This window comes from Xenopus laevis, chromosome 3L, assembly GCF_017654675.1.
Source record: "Xenopus laevis strain J_2021 chromosome 3L, Xenopus_laevis_v10.1, whole genome shotgun sequence".
In the NCBI taxonomy this organism is placed as follows: domain Eukaryota; kingdom Metazoa; phylum Chordata; class Amphibia; order Anura; family Pipidae; genus Xenopus; species Xenopus laevis.
The window spans coordinates 38,806,675-38,824,310 of record NC_054375.1 but is presented as its reverse complement, the minus strand read 5'-3'; the positions used below and the strand labels follow the sequence as shown (position 1 = coordinate 38,824,310).

Sequence of the window (17,636 nt, the reverse complement as noted above, 5' to 3'; positions counted from 1 at the left end):
ATTATATATATATATATATATATATATATATATATATATATATATATATATATGGTTGGATATACTTGGTCTAGTTGCTGATCTTTACATCAGTTTTCCTTTTTTGTACTGGGTCCACTTATAAATATGGTGAATAATAATAATGTGCGGCTTTATCCGTCAAACCATTTCCTTGGATTGTGCATATGAATGAATCATGTTTCTGTTTATAGCCAATAATCCAATCTGCATACACGCAACATCTGCAGCTTCTAATATCTTGATTTACTCACTACATATAGGGGCAGATTTATCAAGTGTCCAATAGTAAATTCGAATTGTTTTAAATTTCACACATTCTAATTTTAATCCCCCTATTTAAATGTAAATTTGAATGTGAGATCTATCACACCTTGACCATGGAAACAGTCCTAATTCGAAAATTCGCCACCTACAACCTGCCAAGTTCATCTACAAATCAATGGCAGAGGTCTGATGAGCCATTTAGAGACAGTAATAGCCTTCATGACATTTGAGGGTTTTTTTTGGGAGTGAAACTAGATTTGTATGAATCGAATACAATTCAAATTTTTGGGTCGGAACCATTCGATCATATATTAGACATTCAATTTTTTTCTTAAATAACCTCCCAGTCGAATTGTAGAATTGGAACAGATTATTAATTTTATTATTATTATTAACATGTATTTATAGAGCGCCAACATATTTCACAGCACTGTAAAGTAAATGTGTTTATACAACTAAATCACATGAATTACATACTGTCACGGTCGGCACCCTATATCCAGAACCCAAGCTAAGCTCCCTGGTCTCGACTCTCACTTCTGCCTCTAACCGCCGCTTTTCACCTCGGGAGGAGCCCTCGGCTAACAGGATGCCGCCAGGTCTTATTTGAGAGAGGAGCAAAGCTAATGGTTCTGGACGAGCAAAGGGGCACGATCGTCTCACCAGGATACTGGAAGGAAAAACACCAGGAACAGGCAGGCCAGGCCAGCACAAGCAGAGAATCGTCAGACAGGCCGGAATCAGGAAAGGAGAACGTAGAATAGTCAGTGGACAGGCAAGGTCGGATTGGAGAGGTCAGAGTAGTCACAAGCAGGCTAGGATCAAGATCGAAGAGGTCGGAGTAATCAGTCAGGCAAAGGTAAGGATTGGAGAGGATTAGAATAGTCACAGGCAAAGCAAGGGTCAAAACCAGTAATATCAGATAGGATACACAAGGCAAGGCACCTAGGAACTTTCCAAATAGAACCTAACAATGGGCAGTGATTTTCCATGAAAGGCCCCTTTAAATAGTTTGAATTTCGCGCCGTTCCGATAAACCCGGAAGCGCGCAGGCATATGCACCATAGGGGAACCGCCATTGAAGGGAGCAGGAACAATGTGGCGGGCGTCCACGCCGAAGTCCTTACACATACATAGAACATATGAAATTACATACATCACAACCAATGCAGGTACAAAAGGTGAGGAAGGCCATGTGCAAAAGGGCTTACACTCTAAAGGGAAGGGAATAAGATACATGGTATGGGAGTGGGCAAGATCAGAATTAAGTGGATGAGAGATGTGGTACTGTATGTGTTATTGCATTGGGTAGTTACGCAGAGTGAGGGTAGGCTTCTCTATATAAGTGCGTTTTAGGTGATTTCTCTAAAGCAGAAAGGTTGGAAGAAAGTCGGACCGTGGGAGAGAATTCTAGAGGAGGGGTGCAGCCCTTGCAAAGTCTTGAATGAGAGCATGTGAGGAGGTAATGAGAGAAGAGTTGAGTAGCAGGTCAGTAGAGGAGCGTAGTAAGTGGTTGGGTGAGTATATAGAGATCAGAGATGTAGGGAGGGGCAGAGTTATGAAGTGCTTTGAATGTCAGGGTCATTCATTTGAATTTTATTCTGAAAGGTAGCAGAAGCCAGTGCAGGGATTGGCAGAGTGGCATGGCAGAGGAGGAGCGGTTGCTGAGGTTTATGAGCCTCGCAGCAGTGTTCATTATGGACTGGAGAGGTGACAGTCTCTGGTGAGAAACGGCAATTAATAGAGAGTTACAGTAGTCTAGACGTGATATGACTAGAGAGTGAATAAGAATTTTGGTGGCATATTGGGTGATAAATTATTGTATTTTGCATATGTTCCTTAAGTGGAAGTGACATGATTAAATAAGTGACTGGATATGAGGATTGAAGGACAGGGCAGAATCTAGGATTCTAGATTCCCCAAGGCACCGGGCTTAGGGAGGGGAGGAAAGAGAACTATTTCCGTTTTAGAGAGGTTTAATTTAAGATAGTGTTGCGACATCCAAATAGAGATAGTGGACAGGCAGGTGGAGACCCGAGTTAGGAAGCATATTGTGTAGTTATTTTGTCCTGCCAATAAAGTTCATTTGATTTGAGAGAGAGAGAGAGAGAGAGAGATAGATGTGAGATAATGATACAGCTACTGTATATTAAGACTCTTCTAGATAACTAAATAAAATGAAGATGAAAGTATTATTATTAAATAAATAGGGACATTTATAGAGGGATATTGGCAAAAAGACGGCATTCTGACATATTAGTGATCTGATGGTTTTTAAACAAGATGACATTCTTCACATATGGCTAAGAAGAATGCACTGGTTCAAGCTCATCCAGACCTAATAGAGTGCAGAAAGAGTTGACTCTGTTGAGGGCTTACTTAATAAGTAAACAGAAAGATTTGTGAGTAAATAGTTATAGCAATGGCCAAAGGTCAACCAAGGTCCAAGAAAGAGAACTGGAATATGTAAAAACCAAAGATAACCTTTCTAGCAATATTGTAGTGGGAAATATCTAATATTTGGTCTTATGGATTTTATATTCGCAGAGGATTAATGCTTGACAGGGAGTTTTGTGATATTTATTCCGACTGGTTTCAAGTGGAAGGAAACCAATAAAGACACAACTGCTCTACTTCTGAAAGGATATAATTACTAGCCCCAACGCTTATGGCCGAAGGCAGCAAAGAGGCGATTGCTTTTTATTGAGGGCTGCCCATTCCAAGGAAGCCTTCTGGTACCACTTGAGGATCAAGCAGCTGTAAACTCCGGATCTCAGATCTAATTGCCACTCCTGTTCCTGCGTATCTAATGGAGGGTGAATACTGGGAGTTAAAAAGGCAGCCCGTGATTGGAGGAAGACAAAAATCAATACTTAGCCCATTTTTGTCAAACTGATTGTAGAAGGCAGAACATATTTTATTAAACTGAGTGGATTCCCTTGGAAAGAATTTCTCAAAGTGTGTGGTCAGCTGAACGGACTCATTCGTCCCAGTCAGCAGTAGCTTGCTACAACCCAACCCTGAGATTAATGTGTCAAAACACCGCATTTCATCTGGATACAGTAGTAAATACAACAAATTGCATAGCAGGATTATATGTAGTTGTGTGCAATATTACATGTATTTGTCATTGTAAAAGCAGAAGACATACAGGAAGCATACAGTTGATAAAAGTATCCTGGGCACCCTTGTCCTACATTAGAGTATTAGGCACGCACCTAAGCCAAGCTCCTACACCCACCTCCATTATCTGAGCATTACGGCAATCTCTTATGTGTACAGTGACAATCATTTCTGCCGTACAGTGGAGAGAAAAAAAAATACATCCCTTGAGTTTCGAAGAGAGGAGGTTTCATTATTCATTAGAATTTATTTATTTATACTTTACAGATAGAACAATAAAGCTGTGGAATGTTTTCCCTAATGTGATTGGGCTGACAGGTGCAATAGTTTAAACACAAGTCTCTGTAACCTGCGGGCATAGGCAAAATGACTGCTATAAGTACATTGTCAGCCAGACATTCGTTGTTTCCTCCTTAAAGAGGTGGTTCACCTTTATTAAGTTAACTTTTATTATATTATAAAATGGCTAATTCCTATCAACTTTTCAATTGACTTCTTTTTTTTGTGGTTTTTGAGTTATTTGCCTTCTTCTTCTGACTCTTTCCAGCTTTCAAATGGGGGGTCACTGACCCTGTCTGAAAAACAAATGCTCTGTAAGGCTACAAACAGTAACTAGAGAGGAGCGGGCCCTGGCGCGGGACGCCTACCTGGGCCCCCCGCCCCCTCCATACGGTATTTTCGGCCGGAATCCGGTGGAGCGTGAGCTGCTGGGGGGCCCTGAGGGGGTGCGGGCCCTGGCCCAATTGCACCCCCTGCTCCCCCGGTAGTTACGCCACTGGCTACAAATTATTGCTACTTTTTATTATTCATCTTTCTTTTCAGGCCCTCTCCTATTCATATTCCAGTCTCTTATTCATATCAATACATGGTTGCTAGGGTAATTTGAAATCACAAACTACAGAGCTGATGAATTTTAAAACAAAAATAGTAAAAAATGATAACCAATTGCAAATTGTCTTAGAATATTACTCTCTACATCGTACTAAATGTTTGTTTAAAAGTGAACAATCCCTTTTAAAAGGGTCTTTGCAGGGGTAGGTGTTTATTTCAGTGAAGGGCTGAACTTGATTGACATGAGTCATTTTAACCCATGCAACTATGTTAAATTGTTTATAGAAACAGGGTTATAACCTGAGAGAGCTGAAGGGAAAAGCAGTGTACAGGGTTACAGTGGGCACCTGATGAACAAGACTTAGGAAGAAAACTTTACATGGCAGCAATATAATACGGGGCACATCTAACTGAAGCATAGCTAATATTGGGCTGCCAGATTAAATACAGGTATAAGATTCGTTATCTGGAAATCTGTTATCCAGAAAGCTCCGAATTACTGGAAGGCCATCTCCAATAGACTTTTTTATAATCAAATAATTTAATTTTTTAAAAATGATTTCCTTTTTCTCTGTAATAATAAACCAGTACCTTGTACTTGATCCCAACTAAGATATAATTAATCCTTACTAGAGGCAAAACAATCCTATTGGGTTTAATTAATATTTAAATGATCTTTTAGTAGACTTAAGGTATGCAGATCCAAATTACGAAAAAAAAACCCTTGTAAGACGCGCCTGGAGATTGTCTAGGGTTCTTACCTCCCAGCGCATCTCTCGCCAATTGTGGGGACGGATCCGGCGTTGATGTCGGGTGACGCCGGCGTCACGTCACCTGTGGTTTGGCGCCTGTGTCATGATGCTGTGCATCATGATATCATCACTCGGCGCAAATTTGAATTTTGGCGCCAAAACAGACTTAAAAGGCCCAGTCCCCATTTTGGAAGGGCCCAAGCTGATTCCAGTTTAACTGTTCCTGCTGATGCATTTGTTTGTGATTCTAATTCCTGGTTTTGACTTCTGCCCGACCCTTGACTACGATTTCTGCCGCCTGCCTTGAACTCTTCGCCTGACTTTGACTACGTCTTATCTAATTCACTGCCGGTACCTCGCTTACAGACTTGTTTCACATTTCCTTGTTGGGTTCCACAGCAGAAAGCCTCTAAAAGGGCGTCGGTGAACACCGGAACCCACAGGGTCCACCTGTGCGTCCAAAGGTACTGTCACTGAACAAGGTTCCTGATAACCAGATCATTACAACCTTATCGGGAAAACACCAGGTCCCAAGCATGGATGACCTGGTTCGGATAATAGGTTCAACACATGTACAATGATACCGTTATATACAGTAGATAGAGAGAGAGAGAGAGAGAGAGAGAGAGAGAGAGAGAGAGAGAGAGAGAGAGATGATAGATAGATAGATAGATAGATAGATAGATAGATAGATAGATAGATAGATAGATAGATAGATGATAGATAGATAGATAGATAGATAGATAGATAGATAGATAGATAGATAGATGATAGATAGATAGATAGATAGATAGATAGATAGATAGATAGATAGATAGATAGATAGAGATCCTGCATCTTCAGACTCCAATTTAGAATATCAAACAGGAAAATAAATAAAAGGTAAGTACCGTAATGAATAAATAGCAATCACAATTATCATCATATTGATACTGCTCTAACAGTCTCCAAGATACAGGGAATAATTTGGAGTTAATAGAGAGTGCTGTCACCCCCCCCCCCCCCATAAAAGAGGTTATGAAAAGATTCTAAAGGTTAACTGAGTGTTTAACTGGTGCCAATAAAAGCGCTGCAGCCTTTGTGTTTAATAGAGCATGTATCAGCTAGTACGTGCACATGGCGAGTAGAATAATAATAATAATGATGATAAAAGCGATGAACTGTAGCCCAGAGTAGCAGTTAGTAGCGCAGGCAGCGCTGATCATCTCACTGCAGCTATTGCAGTCATAAAACTCCTGTCCCATAAATCCAGCCTGTGCCCTAGTGCAGAGAGAGCTCCACGCTTCTCCAGTTGTGCCCGCTGTGTGTCATTTACCTTCAAAAAAAGGTGTTGAAAAGCGCAGGACAGAGACGCTCAGTGGCTCTGCCGCACACGCTCACTTTTGCAGTCGTCAGCAGCAGCTGCATCAGTCCTTGTCTTTGGACTCTGCGTCCATTGCACAATTGCGCCTCATGTGAACCGCTCAGCTACAGCACCCGCTCCTCCTCCTCCTGCCTACAAGCAGCTCCTGTCTAACAGCTCCTAACAGCTCCTGTCCGCTCTCTGCTGCTCCTCCTGGGGGAGCCACTATCTTTCCACTACTTCTCCTGTCAGAGAGCTGCATTCCTCTTGTACAGCTGAGGCACCGACAGCATCCAGCGACTTCTACCCATCAGTGAGTTTCCATCAGTCCTTGTATAGAGAAAGGTACCCCCTAAAAGAAAGTCCATCATTCACACACCCGACTGCAGCTGCTCTGTATTCCAGCATTGGCTGTTGCATTGCGACTTCTTCGTTTGCTTCTTACCGACTCCATAAACTTTTAACAGACTTTGTCGGCTTTTGCGTGTGCGGCAGCCTGGGGGCCAGAGGAGTCGCAGCGATGAGCGGCTGCTCCAGGAGATGTAAACGCGGGATATTCCGCTGTTTCCAGACGCTATTTAAGCTGCTGACAGGGACCCTGCACAAAGGTAAGCGCAGCGCTTGTGTTACTTGTGGCGGAGCGCGTCGCTGTGTGTTCAGTAGTCACACTGAGCAGTGCAGGTATGGTATTATGGGCTGGATGCGGGCAGAGGTATCGCTACTGGACTCTTTTATCTGGTCAGGACTGTTGTAGCAGGTGGCAAACCCTCAACAAAAGGTATGGGGAGAATTGTTGTAAAGGGAAAGAGTTGTGCAGCAATGTGGAGGTCGCTTTGCTGCATCTGGTGCAGTGCTCCTTTAGTTTTCCATCTCCTCTGCTCACGTGTTGTTGGAGAAATATGTGTGTGGAAGGAATTGCTTTGCACTGTTTTTTTTTAATTTTATTTATATACATATATTTATTATTCTGCTCACAAAGACGTGATGCAATGCGCCGTGTCGCTGCGCTTAGTCGCATGAGTGAACCCCATCATATATACTCGTGTGGACAGTAGTAGTGATGTCTGAGCAAATGAGCAATCATTGCCACTTGTCTTACACTTTACTCTGATCATCACTTATCTTAGGTCTCTGGGGTGCCTATGAGTCCATTTAATAACCACCAGCAGGTTCAACTGACTCCCCATAATGGTTCAATGTGGTTGTGGAACCCAGTGCATACAGTAAATGATTTATTATACATATGCCTGCACTGTGTGTAAGAAAAAAAGAATATTGTCAGCATGCAATTACTCAGCTGCAAAGCCTTTTACTGTCAGTGGAGAAACCCTGGCAGCTCCTGGAACTAACCTGTGCAGCCACACAAGTGGCCAAAGACTTCTCATTTCTTCTTATGTACAGTTATGTTATACAATGTGGAAGTCTGCCCTGCACCAATTGTTTTGTGGCACTGTGAATGTGTAGATTTACATAAAGATGTGATGGCTGGGTGAACAAGCATATTGGATATGGAGTTTGAATATTCATTGCAGATTGCAGATCTATGGTAAAATATTCAGAAGAGTTCTGTATTTTTTCCACATTATATATATATATATATATAGATAGATAGATAGATAGATAGATAGATAGATAGATAGATATAGATATATATATATATATATAGAGATATATATATATATATATATATATATATATATATATATATATATATATAGATAGATATAGATATAGATATATATATATAGATATATATAGATATATATATATATAGATATATATACACACACACACACACACACACACATATATATACAGGTATGGGATCCTTTTCCCAGAAAGCCTTCTCCGATAAACTCCCTTTTATCCAAATAATCAGAATTTTTAAAAATGATTTACTTTAATAATAAAACAGTACCTTGTACTTGATCCAAACTAAGATATGATTAATCCTTATCGGAGGCAAAACCAGCCTATTGGATTTATTTCATGTTTACATGATTTTCTAGTAGACTTAAGGTATGAGGATCCAAATTACCGAAAGATCTGTTATCCGTAAAAAAACCCAGGTCCCTAGCATTCTGGATAACAGGTCCCATACCAGTATATATATATATATATATATATGTATATATATATATATTAGGAAAGCGCCAAATCCAGGATTCGGTTCGGCATTCGGCCAGGATTCTGCCTTTTTCAGCAGGATTCGGATTCGGCCGAATCCTTCTGCCCGGCCGAACCAAATCCAAATCCTAATTATGCAACTTTTTGTACTTCCTTGTTTTGTGACAAAAAGTCATGCAATTTCCCTTCCCACTCCTAATTTGCATATGCAAATTAGGATTCAGATTCCGATATTCTGCGAATCTTTCATGAAGTTTCGGGGGTTCGGCTGAATCCAAAATCGTGTATTCGGTGCATCCCTATTATATATGACAGCCCTAATGCCACATTACAAGAAGCTGAATTTACCTGTGGTGGGTGATGGTTATAGTAATTCTAGTAGTTCACATTTTGTATTATACAGGTAGTTTTTTCTAATCTCTACTGAGTTTCAAACCCTCATTTATATTTTGCCTTCATCTACTTTGTCAATAGACATTTTCTTTCCAGATAGATTTTTGTTCAGTCTCTAGAACAGAAGGCGTCACTGGTTTGCATTTGCTGAGTTGTCCTTGTGTGTTCAAATTGCATAATTGTAAAGGGATATATATATATATATATATGCTGAAATATAAAACCCCAAATGTAAATGCCTGATTCTAGAATAGCATTTTATTATAGATCAGGGTTTCTTAAAGGGGCAGTATAACCCCACTTTCAACATGAGTGCAATGAATAAGGCTTTTGCTGAACCTACGTTTTGCCTATTGATTAATTTAGGACATTTTTATAGTTTTGTATTTTTTATGTTTTTTTAAATAATTCCGGCCAAAATCTGAAGTGAAAAGGAAAATCACTTGAGGTTTTTTATCAAAACAAATCAGCAGTCAACTGAGAAATCTCCGCATAAACAAACCCCTTCTTTCACATAGGGAGCACTTCATTATATAGAGCATTCTCTATGGGATGCTGCGTTATGCTACTTTACCATATTGGCCATAGTCTGAAATTGCTCCCCATGACATAGTAAAATGGGTCCTGAAGAAGATTCTGAGACTTTATCTGGGTCCCTTGGATAAAGGTTAAGCCACACTGGTCTAACAACTCAACTATCAGCTGACAACTTTCTGGGTGTGAAACTGGTAAATGTATGACACGCTGAAGCAAATATTGTCTGCTAAATGCTGAAGAAGAGAACCATGGGGAGCAGTTGTTGAAATTTATGGGTCCTTTGAATATTGTCAGTTTAATGTTTCTAATCAAAACAACTTGCGTGATTCTAGCTTAGATATCAATATTGTACATGTACAATACGTGTTGGGGATAGTCAAAAATTATTATGTTTTGCACATAAGGAGTCATTTATGATGTGAACCAAGCAAAGCGCAATTTTGAGCACAATCAGCAAGTTTTTCCCCACAATGCAACTTTTTTTCACAGAATTACAGCATCTTGCACCCGATGCAATTGCAGCTAATGCATTAAATTGAATGCGTTTGCACTTGGACTTCGGTATCAATCAGATGCAACTGCGATGAGACTTTTTCAAGTCTAGCTGGTGTCATTTACCGTGAGAGTCACTGTGCTTGTTGTCGTAAATGAGCCCTATAGTTTTGAGCTAGCCTATTGATAAAGTGAGTTTACAGGTGGCTGTCAGTGATGGGCAAATTTATCCCATTTGTCACGAATTTCACAAATTTCCCACAAAACTCTCGAAACGGGCAAAAAAATAGCAAAACGCAGATTTAGACGCCAACTCGCCGGCATCAAAATGGCCGCTGGCGTCAAAATTGATGCCTGCGCCCATTAAATTCAATGGGCGTCCATTAATCGTCACCGGCGGCTAAATTGGCAAATTTGCGAATTTATTTGCCGGCGGCGTAACATGGGAATTCGCCAAAAATGTGCACCTGATGATTAAATTCGCCCATCACTAGTGGCTGTAAAATAGCAGTATGCTATAAATTAAATATGGAAGCTCTATAAACCTGGCTTGCAAATGTGAGGGAACCTAAAGATTTAACTTGTAATTTATTGCTCGGTGGCAAAACGTGGAAATTCACCTGCAATTTGCGCTGCCACATTTATTCGCCCATCACTATTAACTTGCTCTGTTGCTCAAGAAGTCCCCAGTCTGTAACCTATGTCCTATGGAAGAGACGTTTCATATTGGCTCAGCGGTTGCTGAATCCTTATCCTTCATTATATAAGAAATTGGAGCAAATGGCTCACTCCCTTTGGTCTCAATCTGGTAGCATAGGTGGATGCACTAGGCAGCTTGATGCAGAAGGGTCCCAGAACCAATCTTTAAGACCTAAGGTCAGTTAAAGCTTTACAAAGCCAGGAATCAGGTGCATTAAGCTAAGACAGCTATTGTCATAGTTCATTCATAGAGCTGTGAGTTAGACAGGGGAACTTAGCAAGAGCAGCTTTTTGCTCCACTGAAGAGAAGTAGTGTGGAATCAGTACTCCCCAGGCAACACTTTCTAGTGTAGGGATCACAGTGGAAGGGACTTAGGCTGTCTTTTATCCCTTAAAGGCTTCCACTAGAGGGGCACCCCAAAGCTATATGTTGCAGGACCAATCACTCTGAAAACTGAAAAACTGTCATTTTTATACAATATTTGAATTAGGTGTTTTAGATAGTTTTAAAAAAGGCTATGATGGGCAGATCATTCCTTTATTAATGGATGAGTATGACTATGAAATATACATTAGGCTTTGCTACTGTGCTCTTACATCATCTTAATCTTACATGGTATCATAACACTAATACAAACTAATCCAGACTGCTCGGGTTATAAACCACAAAGTACTAATCTGCCTTGCAGTATGTTTTAAAATATTAAACCTTTTAGGCGCCTAACAAAGGTATTAGCTGCAGAGCTATTTGGTAGTAACTAGCAATGGACTAATCAGTTCAGATTTCCATTATAATGCTGTATAAAAGACATTAGAGTCCTGAGGCTGGCTTTATGAGCTCTGTAATTATGATGCTGAGCTGAAGTGGGGAGGAGATAGTTTGGAATCCCTACAGGGGCGAAACTACCGGAACTCGGACCCGGGAACTACTAGTTCCATTACTGCATCCCTACTTCCAATCCCCATGTATTGCATTACTTGCTCCTTATTAAGTGTGTGAATTAGGGAGCATCGAAAGACGCGGACTGCAACAAGGCCATGTACTAATCACCAACCCATACGACAACTTGTAGAATTAGGGTTAGCCTCATGCTTGATTTTTTGTTTGTTTGGCACAAAATGCAGAGTACAGCCAGACCTGGAGAAGAAGAAGAAGCTCCCAGAATGAGTACTAAGAGGTACACTCTTGTAGGTTTTTGTTTTTGTAGCTTGCAACAAAGATCGTAGGCGATTAATAAGCTTCCCTGAAGTCATGTTTTTATAGTAATTGTTTTTTTAGACTAATGTCAGTAGGGTTGCCACCTGTCCGGTTTTGGACAGGCCGTTTTTTTGAAGTGCTGCCCTGGTCAAAACTGCCTGCCCGGTTTTCCAAATTAGGAAAACCGGGCAGGATTCCCTGTGATTAACGCGGTGATCGGCCAATTTACAATCGCTACATCATAACCCTGCCCCCAGATAACCCACCCACCTCTGCAACGTCCCACCCCTGCAACGTCACAGTCCTGCGCAGTCACAGTCCCGCCCCCACAATGTCATTGTCCCGCCCCCCCAGTCCGGAGTTTAACTGGAAGAAAGGTGGCAACCCTACACCAGAGGCATATTCTCAACAGAGAGAATATCAATCTGCCTTGATCCACCCCAAAAATACATACTTATAATATAACACAATGTATTTGTCTCAGCTGGATATTGTATGGGGATCCCAAAGTCTGCTGCAGTTTTCATACATTTTCAGTTACCCTGTGAGTAGTGATGGGTGAATTTGTCCCGTTTCGCCGAAAAATTCGCAAAACGCATTAAAGTCAATGGGCATCAAAAATATTTTGACGCGAGTCAATTTCGATGCCCGCAAAATTTTTTATATGCGCACCTGTTTTGTCCAAATGCATTAAAGTCAATGGGCGTCCAAATAATTTTGACATGCGACGATTTTTATGTGCGTGCCTATACAGTCGCGCAATTGTATTTTTTTGATGCAGTGGATTTTTCGCCGGCAAATTTTCTTGACAGTTTTGCAAATGTATTCACTGGCGGTGAAACGTGTAAATTCACCGCAAATTTGTGCCTGCTGAATTTATTCGCCCATTAGTACCTGTGAGTCATCCTTTCCTTCACTTTTTCCTTCTTTAAGCCACGCAGAACTACTTGTATTTTATTCCAGACACGAGCTGCTATTACTACTACTTCAGCATTTTACAGCAAAACAACTATTTTATGTTTAAATCCATTAATCCGATGCAGTGTTGTAAAAGAGTTCTAATTAAAGATGCTGTGATTGGTGAGCTGAGAATGCTGAGAGTCCTACATGGGCCACTAGCTGACCATCTCTGTTCCCAATAACCATTAGATATACTGTTGTTTGAGATCACTAAAGCAAGACTGTGATAAATACGTCAGCAGCAGGCAGAGAGAAGCACTTTCATTCCCAATGACACCATTGTGTTAGCTAATAGAGAAACCCCGCTGCTGCTTTCCAATGAGCCGTCTATTTCTTATCACAACATAACCCGTGGCTACTTAAAGAAAACCAATAATAGGGCTCTAAAGATGCATTATATAGGTTTCATCCGGGAATAGATATCCTTTATTTCCAGCAGAGAAGAGAATATGGCATACATTATCATACATTAGGAAATGACAATTTAATGGCAGTGACTTAATGCAATGAATTCATGTAATTGGTTAAGGAGCAATTTCTTCGCTGGTTGCGTTGTATCAGCTTAATTTTATAGAACTTTTGTAATGTTTAGAATGCAAACAGACAGATCTGTGCCCAGCATGCATGTATGGTTACAGATGATGCATGAAAGTAGTGAATTATGGAATTATTTTGCCATTCGCCATCGGAAACCTGCCGAATTGCTGTTTTAGCCTATAGGGGACCTCCTAGAACCTATTTGGAGTCCATTGGTGGACTTTGAAAAGTCGAAGTTTTTTTGGGAAAAACTTTGATTCGAATTCGATCAAATGCGCTCTTACTTCCATTCGTACGATTTGAATTTGATCGAATACGGACCTATTCGGCCAAAAAAAAACAACTTCATTTCGGTTGGTCTTTTTGAAATCGAATTTCGAAGTTTTTCAAATTCGCAATTCGACTCTTGATAAATATGCCCCTATGGGTCAGTAGGTTAGTTAGCCATAGGGTTGTATTTCATCAACCAGGCTGGTAACTGGAGTGCAGGGTCTGATTGCCCCATAGCTGCAATAATCCCCCTCCTGAGTTGCTCTTTTACCTGTAGAAGGGAATGGGGGGGGGCAAATTGTTGAAATGGGTGGGAGTCCCTACGCCCTTGCCTGGTGCCTTTTCTGGTGAATTAGTAATCCCCTCCTTCCACTTGTTACATTCATAATTCTGCCCCCATTCCCCCCCTTGCCCACCCAGTTCATCCCCCATCAGACCCACTCCTGGCTACCAGTATTCTCTGATTTGCCCCCAATACCCCAATATCACTGCCCATGCCCTAATGTGACCACAGTTACATTTGATAGAATAGTTACCAACCCTAGTTAGGTAGTGAGGTTTGCGAATTGCTATCCTTATCCTTCTTCTGCACAAAAAGCTAAATAATTCAAAGGGCCAGAAAAATAAAAAAAAACAAGAGCAATTGCAAATTAACTCAGAATTTCTAAACCATGCTAAAAGTTAAATTAAGGATAAACTACCCTTTAAAATGTTTATTGGGAATCTTTACAGATATTTCAACGGACAGAAATAAAACGTGTTGTGAGCAGCTGTTTTCTATAAAGATAATTTATGTATGTGTGCCTAGACTGCATTCAATAATCACCAACATAGTGTATCAGTCATCATGATGTGCACAAATGAATCCCAGTATTAGAAGGATACATATGGGACCTGCTCTGAAATGCTTTTTAGTATTCCTTTTTTCAACGCTGTACTCCTTACAGTGCAATTTTGGCCTTGCATTTGAACAGCAAAGATGGATCTGTGGTATTGACTGAGACACTAATTAACCTGACTGAGCCCAAAACCCTAAAATCCTGCCTACAGGGCCGTAACTACAGAGGAAGCAGACCCTGCGGCTGCAGGAGGGCCCAGGAGGTACAGGGGGCCCCATGAGGCTCTCATTGATGAGCAATTTGAACAAATATTGGTAAAACAGGACAAACACTGGATATGTTGGGGGCCCTAAAATAAATTTGATGTGGAGTCCAGCAACATCTAGTTACGCCACTGCCTGCCTAGCTGACTTGGGAAGAAGTAAACACATTGAAACCCTTTGCTAGCTACAGACAATGATGTGCTTCATTAGAGACAATCTACATAGAGATACAGAAACAAACTATATGAAATACTTACATATTCCATTCTGCTGTTAATCTGCTGATGAATTGCAGTACTGCTATACATACAGGTTCCCTGCAAATCTAGATCCGCCTGTTTGTGGTTATGTGATTTCGATTTTCCTTTGCCATTGATTCTGGATCCATCATTTCTTTACAAGATTTGACAAACAGCAATGCCCAGGAGAGCTAACTTAAATTATGCAATAACATCAATATATCCCTGTATGGATAACTCAACATAAATCAGCTCATTTATTATAGGAGGACAAGGTGTAAAATCAGAAGCAAAGAGCTATTATTATTTTTTTTTGGACATAATGTATCTGCACTAGAGATGGGTGAATTTGGGGCGTTTTGCTTTGCTGAAAAATTTGCGTATTTTCTGCGAAATTCGCGAAACGGTGAAAAATACGCGAAACGCCGCCGGCATCTCGTTTTTCACACCGGCGTCCATTTTTGACGGTGGCAAATCGCGGGAATTCGCTGCAAAATCTAGCCTGGGGAATAAATTCGCTCATCACTAATCTGTACCCCCTGGAGTTGCACTGTCTCTGTAAACAGCATTACTTGTCCCTACACACAGCGGGTGATACAGGAGGATTCCCCCCACCCCCTTTAGTCATGTTTTTTGCCAGACAGTCCTGCATCTTGGATGTGAAAAGAGGTGGATGAAACATTAAGATCACTAATAAGATTTTAGCACAGAGGTAACCTCTTTTACCACAATGCATTTTGTGTAATTTGTAGAAAAATGTGGTATAATGAGAATTAATCTGAGCGACTGATCTTTATATTTCCCTAATTTGTGTCCATTAATGCACAAGTATTGTATTTTTCTCTTTTCTTCAAGAAGTATCAGCTGTCAGGAACAGCATCAATGCAAGGAAATGAAAGGTAATATATGTATTGCCAGGAAACAAAGCAGGCCATCATACTTTATACCACCCACTTTAGGTATGTTTTGCTTTGTAGCAGCGGCGTAACTACAGGGGAAGCAGACATTGCGGCTGCAGCAGGGGGCCCAGGAGGTATAGGGGCTCCATGAGGCCATAAGTCATATATAATGTCAATAAATATTGGTAAAACAGGTCAACCTCTAGACATTTGGGGGGCCTGAAAAATAATTAGCTGTGGGGCCCAACATCTAGTTACGCCCCTGCTTTGTAGGTTAAGATATACATGAAAGATTAATAAGCAGTGGCATACAGAGGAAATGGACCCCAAGCTCATGGGGAGTGATGGGCGAATTTGCACCATTTCGCTTTGCCAAAAAATTCGGGAATTTCACGCGAAACGGCAAAACATTTTTGTTTTTTGACATCGACGTCCGTTTTTGACGCTGCCATCCACGAATTCGCACCTGCCGAATAAATTCGCCCATCACTACTCATGGGGGGGACCCAGGGAACAAGGGGACCCAAACCACGGGGTCTGCTTCCTCTATAATTGTTAGCAATCCCCCTCCCCAGCTGCTCATCATTATTTGATAATTATGTATTCGACACAGACGACTATTAACAGTGATAACGTTAAAAAAAATCAAAACAAACAAGAAAAAGTTGATTGAAATTCAAAATGTTTTTGGAAATGGTACATAATTATATTTACAATGCATGCAACTCACATACAGAAGCTAACTTAATTATCCCCTTTGTCTCTTAATTATAGACCCATTATTGCTTCTAACCGTAATGAAGTATTGATTCTAACAAGGATGTTCCCCAGTCACTTGCTTGATAGACAGTGTTTCATCTTGTTTGAGAAATATTAATTTGTCTATAACAATATATATAACAAAACAATCTAGAAGTGCATGGTGGCTATAAGGCAGTATGTGGCACGGTCTTGTTTTTTGGCCTTGGGGTTTGTTTGTTTGTCTGACTCTGAGCCAGGTCATGTCTTGTGTGGACAGTTTTAGACTGGGGCAGCCTTTGCCCAACATAGAACCAAATTGCTGTTTACTGCAAAATAATTTACTTGATAACAAGCCAAATACAGTACACACAAATGCATTTTGAGACAAGCATCCCCTCAAACACCTTACATACTCATACACACCTACAATAAGGCACACACAAGCTCACACAAGTATCTATTCCTAGACCTTCTCGGTATCCAAAAACTGAAAATCTATTTAAACCATACCCTAGTTCCATGCAACTGTAACTACATATTCCTCTGATCCATTCCAGACCCTTTTCACCTCTCAGTAAGCCTCTCCTTTTGGGGTGCATAGTCTATGACTGCCGTCTAAATCCAGGAACCAAACACTATTATCACTAGCTTTAAGCAGTTTTAAAAAGGCCCCAACAAGGCATTATCTGTTGGTGTGAGCCATCATAAAACACACCTATTCTACTTTATTATCATTTCAGTGAGCAGGACCACCATTAGAAATCACTGGCCCCATACAGCAACATTTTTTGGGCCCCCTGGTCCCCGCCCACCCAGCCCGGGCCGATAAACCCCAGCCCGGGCCCATAAGCCCCACCCCAGCCCGGCCCACACCACAGTAAAAAGTCCATACATACATCAGCGGTGGTCAGGGCTCCCTATAAGTTAAAAAAAAACATTGGCGCCAGGGCCCCCCATAAAAGATTTTAAAAAACATTGGTGGTCAGGCTCTAATAGAAATTTAAAAAAAAAACATTGGTGGTCAGTGGTCACCCTTACAAGTAAAACAAAAACATTGGTGGTCAGGGACCCCATAGAATTTTTTTAAAAAAAAAATTGGTGGCCCCCCT

The 17,636-nt window shown here is 40.8% G+C and overlaps 1 protein-coding gene across 1 annotated transcript in view; it reads left to right on the top strand.

Annotated features, from left to right (window-relative positions):
* Positions 1-6,443: 6,443 nt before the first annotated feature.
* kcnip1.L (Kv channel interacting protein 1 L homeolog) overlaps positions 6,444-17,636 on the top strand; it is a 183,562-nt gene continuing 172,369 nt past the window's right edge. The window contains exon 1 of the mRNA XM_041585095.1: positions 6,444-6,941. Within this exon, the coding sequence (XP_041441029.1) occupies positions 6,854-6,941 (88 nt within the window). The 5' untranslated portion in view covers positions 6,444-6,853. The remainder of the gene's footprint in view (positions 6,942-17,636) is intronic.